Genomic DNA, 17,504 nt, shown 5'->3' with positions numbered 1-17,504 from the left:
TTTCTCTGTCAATTACCTCTTTTTCCTAATACAGTAAAACCTTGGTTTGCAAGTATAATTCATTCGGGAAACATGCTTGTAATCCAAAGCACTTGTGTATCAACGCGAATCTCTCCATAGAAATAATGGAAACTCAGATGTTCATTTCACAACCCCAAAATACTCCTATAAAAATGATTACACTACTGCAATATGATACTAAATAATAAAGAAAATACAAAATATAAAGAAAGATAAATTAAACCCACCCTTACCTTTGAAAACCTTCATGGCTGGTGTGAGGGAGACGAGAGAGAGGAAGGTTATTGTGTAGATGACTTTCACTATCAGTAACAGAATCACTCCGATCTATTGGCTCAATGGAATCTTTTTCTTTTTGTGCAACTGTAACAAGGAACCTACCCAGTCACACTTGCTTTTGCCTCCTCTTGAGGATTTCGTGGACATGTGAAATCGCATTGTCTGTTGTTAAACAGACTCATCACTTGCACTGCCACAGCCTTATTCCCACAATTTACACAACCCAACTCTATGCATTTATGCAATAAATTTATGTATAAATAAATAAATAAATGTATGTGTATATATACACATATGCATATATGTGCATGTATGCATATATATATGTATGCATACACCCATGTTTGTGTATATATATACATACATACATTTATATATATATAAATTATAATAGATATATGCATTTTATTGCATACATTTTACGCAACCCAAGGTTTTACTGTATTTCTCTTCTCTTCTTCTCCCAAGGGTAAAATGCACCTGTCAGCTCTGCGTGTTTTGTCTAGTTGGCCAACAAAACACATTAATTCTCCTAGACCTCTGAGTTTCACTGCGTCGAATTGTCTGTATAATGATTTATTTTAAAATACTTTAGTATTAACAGTGTGTGATGTATGGGTGTATAAATTAACTTTAATCTACACCCTAGAGGCTATGCACATTGAAGTACCCTAATTAGGAACCCACTCTCTAGGGGAGGGATTAGTTAGCATTTGAAGTACCCTAATCAGAAATTCATTACTTGAGGTAGTTATGCAAACACTTCAAATCCATCACTGATTTACAGATGAAATGATATAATGCCTGGGATTTGCCTCAAAATAATCCAGGAGGTGGGGCAAATAGGTGGGGATGTGGATTGAAACAAGATAGACTTTGAGTTGGTAGTTGTTGAAACGGGTGATAGGTAATGTGGCGATGGGTTGTTAACATTATATGTATTTTGTATATATTTCAAGCTTTCCATAACAAAAACTTTTGAAATATATCACACTTGCAATCTATACCGGGGTTTCTGTCTAAAGATAACAGACGGAACACATGCCATCTACCTTCCTTCCTGAAACCTCACTAAATGACTGTAAAAGGATTTTTTTTTTCTTTAAAAAAAAAAAAAAAGAGGCCAGGGGCTCCTGGGTGGCTCAGTCGGTTAAGCATCCAACTTCAGATCAGGTCATGATCTCACGGTTCGTGAATCCGAGCCCCGTATCGGTTCTGTGCTGACAGCTCAGAGCCCAGAATCTGCTTTGGATTCTCTGTCTCCCTCTCTCTCTGCCCCTCCCCTCCTCATTCTCTCCCTCTCTCCCTCTCAAAAATAAACAACTTTAAAAATAATAATAATAAAAAGAGGCCTAAGTGCATAAAGTTGGACAGAATGGAAGAAGAGATGAAAACATTTTGGAGGCTGGATGGACAATGGGTGAGTGATAAGGTATTAGCAGACCAGGAAAATGGGACCAACCTCTTTTATGCTACAGAATCTACCCACTTCCCCCAATCGGTGGTTGATTGCACCAGATTCCTCTGGAGGCGAGGGTAGAAGGAAACAGGTAAAGTAAGGAAGGTTGGTTGAAAATCTGTTTAAGAAGCCAGGTGGGGCACCTGGCTGGCTTGCTTAGTCAGTGGAGTATGTGACTCTTGATCTTAGGTTTATGAATTTGAGCCCCACATTGGGGGTAGCGTTCACTTGAAAAAAAAAAAGACAGTAACAACAAACACTGGAAGCTAGGTGCCTGTCTCACCTACCTCCGGAGATGTGTTCCAGAGAAAGTAAAACAAAAGGTTTGGGCAGGAAGATACCAGGCTTTGGTAAGAGGTACTGTACCAATAACAGAGAAATTAAATGAAAACTCCCTAAGGTCTAGATCTCTCCTCTGAAGATATTGAGATGTTTCTCGTGTTATCCATTTCAGCTTCCTGAGGGAGGCTTCCCTGGGAGCTCTTCACCTGCTCTGGACTGGTTGTGCAATGCACGTGGTGAATACCGCTATCCTGGGATCTCTGTTCATGCCTCCCTAAGGGCACTTCTCTCCTATGTTGCTTATATTTCTTCCTATATTGCTTACATATTCCTCTTTCTTAGTTTACTTCATCTTTTGCTGAAGCGCCTCCTTCAATAACTTTCTGAGGGAGTATTGGTTAGTTCTTGCTATAACATGCTGCATAACAACCAGCCTCAAAACCTTAAGGGGGCACCAGCGCCCAGCATGAGGACTGGATGCAGCTGTGCTTCCTTTAAACTAGTAATCCTGATAGGTTATGCGAATCACCTGGGATGTTGCTTAATGCAGATCCCCCTTCCCCCCAAAAGGCAGGCATATTGGAGCCAGTTGGGGAATTTGACAAAAATACAAATGCTGCCGATTCAGCCCCAGAGACTCTGATTTCAGAGGGTCTGATGTGAGGCTCGGGAATCTGGAGTATTAACAATACTCCCTCTCCCCAGATGATTCTGAAATACAGCCAGGAGTCATGGGAGCAACGAATTAGCAATACTACCAATTAATTCAACTACTTATTATCTTTCCATTGATATTGACCTTTCCTATGTTCAAGATACTTCCTGTTATTTACAGGTCTACTGTGGGAGATAAAAGTGAATAAATTATGATCCCTAACTACAATAGCTTCATTCTGGAGTGGAAGACAGGCATGCAAATAATTAGCTATAAAACAATACTCATCAGAGCTCAATATATTTTAACCCAATCAGATTATGTATCCTTCCAATTATACCACACGTATGTACCGTATGTATTTATTGAGTGCCTATTTTGTGCTAAGTACTATATAGTTTGAACAGTTGACACTCCTCCGAATCCATATATGAATTTTGGGGACATTGGTGGATTTTGGGGGGGGGGGTGGTTTAATTGCAATCTGAATCATGATTTCCGGTTCTGATGTGGTATCCTTTTTTTTTTTGAAAATCAGTTAATTCTCTATTTTACTGCAGGTGATATATGGACATTTCAGGACATTAACTTAAAATTCTATCTAAACTCACTGTGAAATGGTAGCACCCCACTCAGAGGATATTTGGGAATGTGTGTGTCAGGAGGATAGTTTTTGATTTTTGGTTGTCACCATGACTCTCAGGGGATAGTGGTGTTACTGGGGCGGTGGGGGGGGGGTGGCAGCACTGCTAAATAAACACCTTGTAATACACAGGACAGTCCAGCGTGTTGAACTGCCCCAAATGCCTATATTTCCCCTGCGGAAATACAGTGGCAGCATATTTCTTTCTTTCTTTCTTTCTTTCTTTCTTTCTTTCTTTCTTTCTTTCTTTCTTTCTTTCTTTCTTTCTTTCTTTCTTTCTTTCTTTTAATGTTTCTTTCTTTATTTATTCAGAGAGAGAAAGAGTGTGTGAGCAGGGAGGGGCAGAGGTCGAGAATCCCGAACAGGATCCACATTGTCAGCACAGAGCCCCAGGCGGGGCTCAATCTCACAACCTTTGAGATCATGACCTGAGCCAAAATCAAGAGTCAGACGCTTAACCGACTGAGCCACCCAGGTGCCCCTCTTTTTTTTTTTTTTTTTAATTTTAATTTTTAATTTATTTTTTTAAGTAAACTCTACCGCCAACATGGGGGTTGAACTCGCAACCCCAAGATGAAGAGTCACATGCTGTACAGACAGAACCAGCCAGAGGCCCATCAGGCCCTTTTTCTTGATTCCCCAACTTAGGAGACACTGACAGCCCAACCCCAGGTATGCTGGGCTGCCCAGCCTCCTTTCCCAGTGTTGTATCCAGCACAGGTGGTGAAAGGATCAAACCTCTGATCTCTCTCAGTCCTCACCACCTTTGCAAATACCAGCTCAGCATATTCAAGTCTGTGACATCATCTTATAATCTATAAGCACCCAGTGGGCTAAATCCAGATTTAGGTAAGAGGGGTTCCCCTAATGGAAACATAATTTACTGGAGCATAGTCCTACAAGAAGATAATAGCAGAACACTTTGCATTTCTTCCTGAAGCATCACATTCCTGTCTCCTCTAGAAAAATGAGGATGAATTTGCTTCTCTGTGCATAACTAAAAGAACCCAAAATAGATCACACACTTTCTCGAGTGATCTCGTTTTTAAAAACACGATGTTGATAGGCTTCTCTTCAATATAGTTCTCCCACCCAACCTCCCCCACCAAGCCTTCCATAACCTTGCTTTGATTAAAAGGCAAACATTTTTAAAGTTTATTTATTTATTTTAAGAGAGAGAGCAGGAGAGAGGCGGAGAGAGGGAGAGAGAGAGAGAGAGAGAGAGAGAGAGAGAGAATCCCAAGCAGTCTCTGTGATGACAGCACTGACCTGGGGCTCCAACCCATGAACCATGAGGCCATGACCTGAGCAGAAATCAGGAGTTGGACACCCAACCGACTGAGACACCCCAGGTGCCCCAAATGGCAAACATTTTTGTTTTTCCACGTGCTATTCCATGTCTGGAGCACAGACCTCCTTCTCTAATTGAGAAACACCTTACCATTTCCAAAAGACACAGCTTAGCAGTGGCTGCTCGGAGATTCCCTTCCAGGATCTCCCTACAGAGCTGGCCCTCGTCTCCCCCTTGGCCCCATCGGACAGTGTCAATGCAGCACACGACTCTTAGATCACAAGCACGGGAAGCCCAGCCCCATGACAAGCTCCGTCATTGTGTATAAATGATTTCCCACCTCTGTGCCTTAGTTTGCTTATTTGATAGTGATTGGAAAACTTGTTCCTAGCCTGTAGGGTGGTTGTGATATGTTGTAGAAGACGAATAAAGTACCTGGCACATAGGAAGCACGAACCAAATATTAGCCCTTATTCATATATCTCTACTATAGCCTTAAACATTGTGCATAAGCAAGCTTCAGTGAATTTCTTATTGAACAATCATGTAATCCTAGGTTTTTCCTAAGCTAATGGTAGAACTCAGCATAAAGAAAATCAGGGCAGGGGCACCTGGGTGGCTCAGTTGAGCATCCAATTTTGGCTCAGGTCATGATCTCACCGTGTGTGGGTTCAAGCCCGGCGTCGGGCTCTGTGCTGTCAGCTCAGAGCCTGGAACCTGCTTCAGATTCTGTGTCTCCCTCTCTCTTTGCCCCTCCCCACTCACACTCTGTCTCTCTCTGTCAAAGCGTGAATAAACGTTTAAAAAATAAAAAAAAAAAGAAAGAAAGAAAATCAGGACAGATGGTAGCTATACTTGTGGGGAGCAAAGCAAAATGCATAAACCTGTTGAGTCACTACGTCGTACGCCTAAATCTAATGTAACGTTGTGCGTCGACCCTACTCTAATTTAAAAAAGAAGAAAGTGAAGAAAAAAAATTAGGACAACCGCTTTTTACATCAGGGTTTCCAACTTTCCCGACCTGTAGGAGTTATGCCTTTAAAGCACATTTAAGACCGCATTAAGCCGTAATGTGTTTGCGGGGGATGGTCTATTTTTTACCCTTTCTTCCAGCTAGGTATTACAGTCAAACTATGGAATGGAGATGAAGTTGAACTCCTTCATGAGAATGATCTGCATGTTAATAGGCTTGCTTATAAAAAAGAAAAAAATCGTCCTGTCCCTTCCCCTCCCCTGGAGCTTGAGCTGAGATGTACAGCTCAAATTTGTCATGTGCTTCTGACCTTATGAGAAATATAAACCCTGGAGTCAAGCGTGGATTTCCAAGTTGTCTGAGTCCTGTGAAGTTATAACGGGTAGGTTTGATTTCAGGAGAACTGTCAGTTAAGGCAGCTTGCTCCCTACAGTATGACTAATAATGGTCATTATTAACATTGAAGCCAGAATACCTAGAATTAAGACTTTGGCAGAAATCGAGACACATCGAGACATTCCACAGTTTTGGACCCTTAAGTATATGTCTCGGTGAAACGTCCGCTTCTCACTTAACAGATTTTAAAAGCAAGAGGTGGAAAAAAAGTGACAGAAATAAGAGGAATATGACAAACGTACCTCCAAGGCTCTCCTCCAACGAATTTTAAAATTAAAATTAGGATGAGGATAAAAAGCATGAGAAGATCAGGTCTAGAGGATTTGAAAACAGCTTAGCAAATCCTTGAGGAAGTAACAGGAGAGTATTTTAGGCAATTTAAATTTCCTGGGAAGCTTTGCTCCTTGTGAAGACATAATACTCGGAGAGTGTTTTTCACTGTCAGGGCTAATCTTTCAAATCTGGCACAAGGTGATAAGTGAAACGATTTCACTTGGCATATTTTTGACATGAATCTGTCTCTAGTTTCCCTCTGGTTTTGCAAAAACAGGCCCACCTATCCACAACTAAAGTGGAAACCCCTAAATTAGTGTCTTTCCCCTCCATGGGCCCCTGGGCCCCATCGCTGCAGATCAGGCTCCACTTGGCTGTGGAGGGGCGCTTGGACGCTGCCTTAACGTTTTCTCCTCTTCCTTCTGGCTAAGAGTGGACAGAGAGCTGTAGGCCATAGGGGGTCCTTTTTGCCCCAGTCGGCTGTACATTCTACCCAAACGCAATGAGAAAAAAATGCTTTCTCTGTGCAAATTGATGTTGCAAAATTATTTTACTATCTATAGCAGGGCTTGCTTTATTAAGGACAAAAATCTTTCTCCCATTTTTTAAAAAAAATATTTATTTATTTTTGAGAGAGAGAGAGACAGAGCACCAGTGGGGGAGGGACAGAGAGAGAGAGGGAGACACAGAATCCGAAGCAGGCTCCAGGTTCTGAGCTGTCAGCACAGAGCCCGACGCGGGGCTCAAACTCACAGGCTGTGAGATCGTGACCTGAGCAGAAGTCAGATGCTCAACCGACTGAACCACGCAGAAGCCCCAATCTTTCTCCCCATTTAATCGTCATCCTAGTTCCAAGTTACCACCCACCCTGTTTGCCTCAGTTCCTCTCCCTTTCATTCACAGTCTCTCATGTGTCATGGAGTGTTTGTCTGTTATCCTTCTAGGGATTTGGGGTTTTATCATAATGGCTATTCATTAATATACTTCCATGATCATCATTGTTTATGAAAACCTGAGGCATAAATTTCCTTTAAAGATTGATTCATTCTCAAAGCCTACTTCCTCCCTTTTCCTCAAGCAGAACAATGCTATTTTTAGATTAATAAAAAAAAGATGCTTCAGGGTTGTGAAGATCTAAGGAAAATTTTCTCTTAATAAGTATATTTATGTATTAAGTAAAATTGACCCAGTTTCCAAAAATGCAACTGATATAGTTTCCCCCCCAAAACGAAAGATTAGACTGAATAAAAAAATTAATGGAGAATTCAAGACACTTAACGTTAAAGTATGCCTATATTATGAATAATAATGAAAGTTGTGGAGTATTTGTTACCCTTAAGATATTTTAAAAATTAAACAATTTCAGGCACCTGGGTGGCTCAGTGGGTTGAGCACCTGACTCTTGATTTCAGCTCAGGCCATGATCCCAGGGTCATGCAATTGAGCCCCCACATCGGGCTCTTCACTGAGTGTGGAGCCTGCTTAAGATTCTCTCTCTCTCTCTCTCTCTCTCTCTCTCTCTCTCTCTCTCTGTGTCCCTCTCCCCCACTCCCACTCTCTCTTCTCTCTAAAATAAATAAATAACTTTAGAAAAATCTTCAAAAGGAATTAAGTAATTTCTAATCGTTTAGAATTAACTGGCTCAGTTGATAGAGTATGCAATGCTTTTTTTTAAATGTTTATTTTTGAACAAGATAAATAAAGTGCAAGTGGGAGAGGGGCAGAGAGAGAGGGAGACCCAGAATCCGAAGCAGGCTCCAGGCTCTGAGCCGTCAGCACAGAGTCCAACGAGGATCTTGAAATCACAAACCGTGAGATCATGACCTGAGTCTAAGTCAGATGCTTAACCAACTGAGCCACCCAGGCGCCTGCCAGACTGTGCAACTCTATCTCAGGGTAACGAGTTCAAGCATCACATTGGGTGTGGAGCCTACTAAAACATTAAAAAATTTCGAGGTGCCTGGGTGACTCAGTTGGTTAAGCACTGACTCCTGATTTTGGCTCAGGTCATGTTCTCACAGTTCATGGGATTGAGCCCTGTGTCAGCGCGGAGCCTTCTTGGGATTCTCTCTCCCTCTCTCTCTGCCCCTCCCCCACTCATGCACACTCTCTCTCTCTCAAAATAAATAAATAAATTTGAAAAAATTAAACAATTTCTTAAAAAAAATTTTTAAAGTTATTTGTTTGAGAGAGAGAGAGAGAGAGAGAGAGAGAGAGAGAGGGCACAGAGAGAGGCGGAGAGAGAGAGAATCCCAAGCAGGCTCAGCACTGTCAATGCAGAGCCCAATTCAGGACTCAAACCCATGCACCATGAGATCATGCCTTGAGCTGAAACCAAGAGTCCAACGCTTAACTGACTGAGCCACCCAGGTGCCCCCAAATTAAACAATTTCTAAAAGGCTGATAAAAGACTTTTTTTTTTTTTTAACTTTTCTCTGAGGTTTTTTTTTTTTTTTTTTTTTGCAAAACTTTTTTTTGCCAATGGACTACTAATGTTACATACCAGTAGGGGGCACTAAAACACTGCTTTTAAACATCACTAAAACTTTATCAAAGTGAAAAAAGGACTTTTTGGCAATTTTTCTTTGCCCCTTCTCATTCATCAGAAAACAATGAAGGACATTGGAAAGGGAGAGAAACATCGTTCAGGTAGAAGATCAAAGCTAGCAAATAACCGTAACTGAGTTTGAAAAGAATCATTTTCTGTGTAAAAAGCAGCATAACTATGTTTAGTATGTTCAGTATTAGTGACTGTCTCATGAACATAAAACTTGATGCTATCTCTCTGATGCCCCACAATGACTGTAGGCAATTACGCACGAGGATCCCCCAAATGGAAACAAATGGCAAGACTCCATTGCATGTGGTCAGTGGCACCTCTTGATGGTCTAGAATATGTAACTTTTTTTTTTAATTATTTTTTTTAACATTTATTTTGAGACAGAGAGAGACAGAGCGTGAATAGGGGAGGGTCAGAGAGAGAGGGAGACACAGAATCTGAAACAGGCTCCAGGCTCTGAGCTGTCAGCACAGAGCCCGACACGGGGCTCGAACTCATGGACCGTGAGATCATGACCTGAGCCGAAGTCGGATGCTTAACCGACTGAGCCACCCAGGCACCCCTAGAATATGTAACTTTAAAAAATACTAGATTGGAATCGTTTTCAGATAGATGGTAGTTTGGGCCTGGAACATCTAGCTGTCCACTTGAGGAGTGGCAAGAGTGTAGGATGAATTGCCAGATGACATTCTGGGGTGTTGCATGCCATATTTACCTGGGAAGGCTGGACTACTGGGGGCCTTGACTACTGGCTGGGATGACCAGCACCATGAGGTAAATGAACATCTTAAAAAAGTAGAGGGCTCAATTTCTTGCAGTGTGTATTTCTGTGAGAACAGAGGTAACATCAAACCCATGCATTTGCCTTTGGCCATGCCACACAGCTAGAGAAAGTGTGCTGTATGTAGCCCAGCCCGAGGCATTTTGTCCTTTGTTCTACAAGTTTTAGTAGCATAGAAAGAAGCCAACAGCACAGGAAAAAAACTCCTATGGCTCTGAATATGTTAAGATTTAGCTCAAATAGGGTGCCCAGCCTGGGGTGCCTGGGTGGCTCAGTCGGTTAAGCATCTGACTCTTGATTTCAGTTCAGGTCATGATCTCACAGATCACGGGCTCGAGCCCAGCATCAGGCTCTGGGCCTACAGCTAGGAGCCTGCTTGGGATTCTCTCCCTGCCCCTCCCCCGCTCCTGTTTTCTTTCCTTCTTTCTCAAAATAAATAAATAAACTTGAAAAAAACAAAATACGAGTCCCAGCCTTGCTAGTCTCCTGTGGGGGTAAGCTTGGTGCTCTGTGCCTGCCAAGATGTTAAGAGCTCTCTCCGCAAGATAATTAAGCCTCAACCTCACAGGAGATGAGAGGGGTTTAGATCCTGACATGGGAGTAGCTACAATAACCGAGCTGGTTGCTTTAACCATCTGTAGGGAGTGTCGATGTCAAAAGCGGGTTCTCCGAAGAGTTTTTCTCTTCTCATCCCGAGGAGGCCTGTGCTAAGATCAAGAGTAGGAAGGGAATTAAGTAAATGTTCTCCTCAGCCCAAACAGGCATATGGCAGAGGAATGGACAGTGTTGCTGTGGCCAAGGCTCAGAGATGGGGGTGACTGCCTGACAACTCACATTACCGAGTGCGATTCCATAAGGTCCAAGCTGGGGGAGGCCTGAGAGGAAGCCACAGAAGTTCACCTGGAGGGCCAGTGTTTACAACCTGGGTGGACTGGGTCTAACACTCACACGTCCCAGGCCCACTCTGGGGAAGACTGGTGGCCTTAGAGTGCCTCACGGCCACTTGGACCATGGAGGGCAATGAGCCTGAATGCACTCTGGGAAGTTGGGTGTGGGAGGGAGGAGCTTCGGGCCGGTTTAGTAGGATCCCACAAGGCGCTGCCATAACATCTGGTCTTGTGCTTGCCTTGTTCAATAGGTTGGCCTTCCATTTCTTTTTCTTAAAAAAAATTTTTAATTTTTAAGCAAATCCTCACCTAATGTGGGGCTTGAACTCACAACCCTGAGATCAAGAGTTGCATGCTATACTGACAGCCAGTCAGGCACCCCAGGCTTCCTTTTCTCTCAGAGCCCCCCTCACCTATGTTTTTCCTCCAAAGACTCTGCTTTTCCTAAAGCTGGTGTTTCTAAGGGCTTTGCAGAAGCCTAGGGGAGGCTAGAGAGAAGGCTCCAGGGGCTAGGAAAAGGTGAGCAGGGACCTCTTTTTCCTCCCATCCTTACTTGCCCACAAAATGGTTTACAGGAGGCAAAGGTGGACCTGTGTGGATGGCATGGTTGAGCCCTCATGGACTGTAGAGGTAAGACCAACCAATAGGGGCTATAAACCCCTGATGGAACTAAGACCACCATGGATTCCCACTCAACAGAGAACCCCTCTAAATATTTTCAAAAGGAATCACAGGCCCTGTAAACACGCCTCCAATGCATGGGGCTAATCCCACCTGCAAAGCACCTTCATCTAATTGTCTGAGCTGACCCCCACAGCAGGTAGGCATTATCTTTCCCATAAAGGGATATCACTATCATTCAGATAAGGAAGCTACCTGGAGAGATAAGGGGCTGAGCTTGAATTCGGATCTTTTAACTTCCCCTCTGACTTCTACCTGATGTGTGCTGGGTTGGTGAGGAAGGATAAGAAGTATTAGATTCCTAATTAAGGAAGCCGCTTAGATTACTGGTGAAGAGCAAAGATTCTCTGGACTGCCTCAGTTAGTATCCCAGCTCTCACACCTGCTAGCTAGGTGACCTTGTGCCAGCGACTCAACCTCCCTGTGCCGCCATTTCCTCACCTGTGAGACAGTAATACTCCCTGCCCACCCCCCCCCAACCTAGGGTTTTGTGAAGATGAAATGAGTTTATACAGTACTGTGCTTAGAACAATTACCTGGCATAGTTTTCCTTCGGATGCTGACCACGCTGCTTGTTAATAAACCTAACATCAGCCGAATGGATTTGGTCGAGACCTTGGCTCTCAAATTTGTGTTTCATTGACTTAACTGTCTTTCTGGGTTAGGGCCCTTTAGTTCCTCAATGGAATGTTAAAAATCTAACCTAACCGTTGGAAAAACAGAACTGGTCATTTAGTGCAGTGCCTGCCCATACAAAATGCCACAGACTGGCGGGCTTGAACAGCAGAAATTAATTTTCTAACAGTTCTGGAGGCTGCAAGTCCAAGATCATGGCTGATCAAGATCAGCAGGTTTGGTTTTTTCAAAGGCCTCTGTCCTTGGCTGTCGGATGCCCTCCTCTCTCTATGTCCTCAAATCATCTTTCCCCTGTGCGTGCATATATGCCCCTGGGGTCTCTCCTGTGTACAAATTTCCACTTAAAAGATTGGATCTGGGACCACCCTAACAACCTCATTTAATTACCTCTTTAAAGACTCTATCTCCAAATGCAGTCACATTCTAAGGTTCTGGGGGCTTCAATATATGGATTTGCAGTGGGGGTTCACAGTTCAGCCCATTACAGATTCATTAAGCAAAAACAAAACAAAAAAATCCAGATGAGGTTACATCAATCAAAGAATGGGACATGTGTCATTTTTTTTTTTTAAGTTTACTGATTTATTTTGAGAGAGAAAGTGAGAGTGGGGGAGGGGAAGGGAGAGCGAGCCCAAAGCAGGCTCCACACTGGCAGCACATAGCCCTACACAGGGCTCGAACTCATGAGCTGTGAGATCATGACCGGAGCCAAGGTGAAGAGTCAGATGCTTAACCGACTGAGCCCCTATTTTATTTTATATTTAAAAAAATTAGTTTTAAGCAATCTCTACCCTTAACGTGAGGTTTGAACTCACAACCCTGAGATCAGGACTTGCATGCTGTACTGACTGAGCCGGTCAGGTGCCCCTACCCATTATTACTATTTTAATAATTTCTCCATCATGACCCATTAAAAAATAATTTTTCCATTATGACCACTTTAAGAATTTGGTAGCAAAGGTAGCTAAGAAGACCCTTACTAAAAACCAACCTCTATGTCTTTAAATGTTTTGGGATAACATTTACATTACAAATTCCTACCTTGACTGTGTGATTTTATCAACTTTTTTTTTTTTTTAAATTTCAGGTCCACCTGACTTCTAATTTAAGAGGTTTCCATGCTTCTCATCAACTTTTTTTTATTAGTGACTAAATTTGCTGTATGTTTTAATTGGGTTGTAAAAGTAAGGTGGCGATTTGTGATCTTTTAATAGAATCCTGGTACGTAACACATAGGAACATGCATGCACACACACACACACACACTGACATGTCGTTTTACAGCACCACTGCCAAGAATAACTAATCTAGGAATAACTGCAGAATCCGATAATACAGGTGGTGTTTCTTTTTAGAAATAATTTGTCTACATGAACAGACATGAGTCCTTTTTCATTTCAAAAGTGAATATTAAAATTAAGCTATTGACTCCTTCCTAAATAAGATTTAAATAGTCTTTTTAAAGATTTTTTTTTCCCAGTGTTTATTTATTTTTGGGACAGAGAGAGACAGAGCATGAACGGGGGAGGGGCAGAGAGAGAGGGAGACACAGAATCGGAAGCAGGCTCCAGGCTCTGAGCCATCAGCCCAGAGCCCGACGCGGGGCTCGAACTCACGGACCCGAGATCGTGACCTGGCTGAAGTCGGACGCTTAACCGACTGCGCCACCCAGGCGCCCCTTAAATAGTCTTTAAAAAAATCATACTAAAAAAAAAAAAAAAGGATCCAGGACTTAGAAGCCTTATATTCCAAATCTATTTAAGTGGAATACTTACTGTTACTGTTGCTGTGTAGATTTTTTCTTTTTTTGAGCAGGCTGATTTTGTAGGATGTTTTGTTTGTTTTCTCTTCATGAGAAAGTCACTTGTGTTCTGTTTCTATGTTTCTTAGATGCAACATCTACCCCTTACAAAATATGTTGAGGTGTCTAAGTGGGTTTAGTTTTTAAGAATTCTATTGTAAAGAAGAACCACAAAATACCAAAGAATATATTGTATCAATTCTCTATTGCGATTATTTTAGAGAAATTTTCTCTATTGTTAAAGTTGGGCTGCCTTTTGTGATAACATTATCTGTTGAAGTTGAAGCTGCCAGTAACACCATCAGCTAAACTCCCAAAATGAGTCAGCTAACTTTATTTTTAACTGCTTTTTAATTGTCTGCTGAAACTATCAAGAATAATAAGATTTCTAAGGCATTTATAGCAAAGTTTTGGTATATTAGACCAAATTAAAAGGTGGATCAAATGTTCCGAATCCTCAAGTCATTTTTATATGTTGTTTTCTTTTTAAACTCAGCTGTAGGGCACGGATAGGCAGTAAAAATCCCTGGTTTGAGATTTTTCCTAAATTTGTGCTATGATATTCCATGGGTATTACACACATTATTTCCGAATTCACAAAAAATCGGTTGGATTTGGGCAAACGATGCTCATAACACTCAAATATGAAGGAGCCATCGTAGGCTTTAGAACAAATGTGAGTGATTTAGAAATTATATGTTTACCTAAGTTAAAATAATTCTCCACGTAAGAAAAACCTACCCACGAGGTTGTACCGATGTCAAAGAACAAACATTTCATCCCTGTTTCAAAGCACTTTAAGACATTATTTTAATCCTTACCTCATTGAGGTATGTAGGTGGCAAGTCATACCGAGAGAAAAATTCAAAACGCACAATAAATTGAACATTGCGTAGGGAATGAAAGAGCTTCTTAGTTGATTTTCTGCTTTTCTTGGAAGATCATTGGTGCTTTCACTTTATCATATTTTGCATGCAGGGCCAACAAGCATCACAGCACCCTCGATAAAACGGCTACCAAATCTGTAAGAGAGCCACTACGTCTCCACAGTTTCCTCTTCACTCGAGCCCCGGTCCGACACAACCCCAGGAACACAGCAGGGCGTACTTTTATATTCAAGTGGAGGCTTTCGGCTGCTTTCTCCATCCTGCTTCCCCAGGCCTTATCAGGGTTCTGATATGGCTGTGTCTATAATGAAAAGTGAAAAATCCAATCAAAGATAAAATATAGGGCTATTAAAGAAAAGAGATAATGTATTTGGATGATTGATTTTCCTTGACTATCATACAAAGATGGGCACTAATCTTCAACATTTGCTGGCTCTCACAGCAAGTTCAACGGGTCATTAAAACGAGGATATCTCCTGGAGATTCTAAAGCAGTGAGGAGTGATTTGCCTTTTGTGATTCATTGGCAATTGAAACTCTTCCTGGCTGAAAGGAAGGGAGCCACAGATAAGTTCTTCTGACTAATACTGACCGGTAGTCTGTGGTTTGTAGAGGGGGCTTTACTTCCCCGTGACAAGAGAGTGCACCCTAAACCCTTAGCTAAAGGTTTTATTCACGCTTAGGAGAACTGGGGGCATTGAGATATGACCCCATACCATTCCCACAGTAGGGAGCTCTAAAAATGTTTCTGATATTTTATGCTCACTTGATGGTGGAGGAGGCACTTTCCAATTCATGTTGAAGTTGACCTTAAAATAGAAAGGAACACGGGATTTTATTTGTTTTGCTTATAATATTGTTTATTGTCCCAGGAAAGTAGACCTTAAGGCTTTGACCAATCCCCGGCAGGTTCAGCCATAGAGCTGGATTTTAAATAATATAGGAGGAAGGCCTCCACTTGAACTGTAAAATACATGTTCACGTGTTCTAATTTAAATCCAAGCTTCTGAAACGCAGATGAAACAAGGCTTTTAGGTAAAAATCCAATGCAAATGACCTTCTTCGGTAGGTAGGGATGGAACTCAATCTAGTGGTTCACTTTGGTTTGATGTGCTTTTATTCAGGATAAGAAGAGCTTTGGAAAGAGTTCCAGATAAGCCAACCATTCCGGAAGGGCTAGTCGCTCTTATTGTATATGGTCCGTTCAAATAAGCAAGTGCTAATGGCTTGAAATCCCCCACATCATTCGCGTTATACAAATGCAAACATCAGCATTATTATTGTTATTTATGTTCTATCTCTAGGCTTCTCTCATTAACATAAACTCGACTGGTTTCAGGCAGAGCCGATTGCAGATAACCCCCCCCCCACCACCACCACCAAAATAAAGTCCCAAAGTCAATTTTCTGTTCCAAAAAACCCTGAATCATTGAATTAATCTCTGGTTAATTTCTAGTTCTCTTTAAAAGAATCCCAACATTTTATGGAGGCAGGAATTTAGTGTTAAACAGGAGATAAGCTCTGGGTTTTGATAATGGTCTACCTATAATTAGATAAACGTGTAAGATAAGACCATAAGTAAGTTTCTTAGGTCTTTGTACCTCTGTTTCAATTTCTGTAAAATGCAAATCATAATGTCTCCTACATTATTGGGTGGTTTTGAAGACTCATTCAGATGAAAGCTGTTGAAAAAAATAGTCATTTTTATTAACCCTGGGGCACAAAGAAAATAACGTTTATGTATATATTCTGATTCTGGGTAAAAAGTCATCTATGGCTTATATATGAACATATCTTGAAATAAAAAATATATGTTTATATTTGTCAATTTATATATCATCTTGTTTCAGATGATATGTAAATCTGAAAAACAGGAGGAAGAGATCTCACCAAGCTTAGTCTTGGATTGTGGAAGGAGTTTTTCCTGTTGGATTCTTCCAGAGTGCAGACATGCAATATAGCTGTCAAATGTTCCGTTTTTAGTTTGTTGTCCAAACACAAACTCATTTAAAGCACACATGGCATCGTATGAGACAAATCAATTTCTCCTCCAGCATGATATCAGTGATCAACTCATTAGAAATTCCATTTTTAAATGTTAAACCTTAGAATATAGAATATTTCAATGTGTTTTAAAGGCTGTATTTACCACCAAATAGAAACCTGATACCCTAGAAAAATACTCACTATTCATCTATGTTTACTCTCTGGCACAGCAGACGTTGCATATGGGTGGGCCCTGTGAGTCAGCCAAATCTGAAATTTGATAAAACTCTTACCTCCTGTTTTTACACCTTAACTGATACAGTCAGTGACTATACATATCATTAAAAACACATGTACTCTACACAGTCATTACCTCTTGTTATTGATTCTTATCAACAAATGACAAGCAACATGGTCAGTTAGCATAAAATGCTAACAGTTTCTTGTTCATTCTTTTATTACTGTCAAGGACTCTCAGGGGTAGCTTTGACTCCCTTTCCTTTCTAATGTTATGGAAATAGGGACATTTTATTTGAAAAAAAAAACACAACTGATTATTGTAAAGCAGCAATTAATTCTTACTGCTTAACTTGAACATTCAGACATATTAGTTTTCCAAGTAAATAAGTAAAATGCCTCGTTAAACTTCCTTTCTGCCAAAAATGTATTACCATCTGTGTTCTACATGGCAGCGTTTTCTTATTTAATACATATGTCCCCCCTTTTTTGGAAGCATGTGAAGAGCTTTAATATGACACAAAACAGAAATAAAATAGTGAAAACACATTGTGCTTAAGCACGGATGCAACATTCAGATTTGTGACATTCAAAGAATTGGGATTTCATGTGCCATCCGTGAATTTTATGGCAATTCTATGAGTCCTTAATGTTAGAAAAAAATTTTAATGGTACCATTTACACAGCTTGGAGTTTGGGAGAGTTATTTTATTGTCTCAAAGATAAAGACCTAGTGTTTATTTAAAATAGGTTGAATTTAAGGGGCGACTGCTTCAC

General features: G+C 41.2%; 1 protein-coding gene across 1 annotated transcript in view; it reads left to right on the top strand.

Annotated features, from left to right (window-relative positions):
* The window catches only part of MRPS31 (mitochondrial ribosomal protein S31), a 63,318-nt gene extending 48,657 nt beyond the window's left edge, over positions 1-14,661 (top strand). Inside the window, exon 7 of the mRNA XM_019825811.3 lies at positions 14,597-14,661. Within this exon, the coding sequence (XP_019681370.1) occupies positions 14,597-14,646 (50 nt within the window). The 3' untranslated portion in view covers positions 14,647-14,661. The remainder of the gene's footprint in view (positions 1-14,596) is intronic.
* The last annotated feature ends 2,843 nt before the right edge of the window (positions 14,662-17,504 follow it).

This window comes from Felis catus, chromosome A1 (assembly GCF_018350175.1).
Source record: "Felis catus isolate Fca126 chromosome A1, F.catus_Fca126_mat1.0, whole genome shotgun sequence".
In the NCBI taxonomy this organism is placed as follows: domain Eukaryota; kingdom Metazoa; phylum Chordata; class Mammalia; order Carnivora; family Felidae; genus Felis; species Felis catus.
The sequence above is the reverse complement of the archived record's forward strand: the minus strand, read 5'-3'. Positions and strand labels throughout refer to the sequence as shown.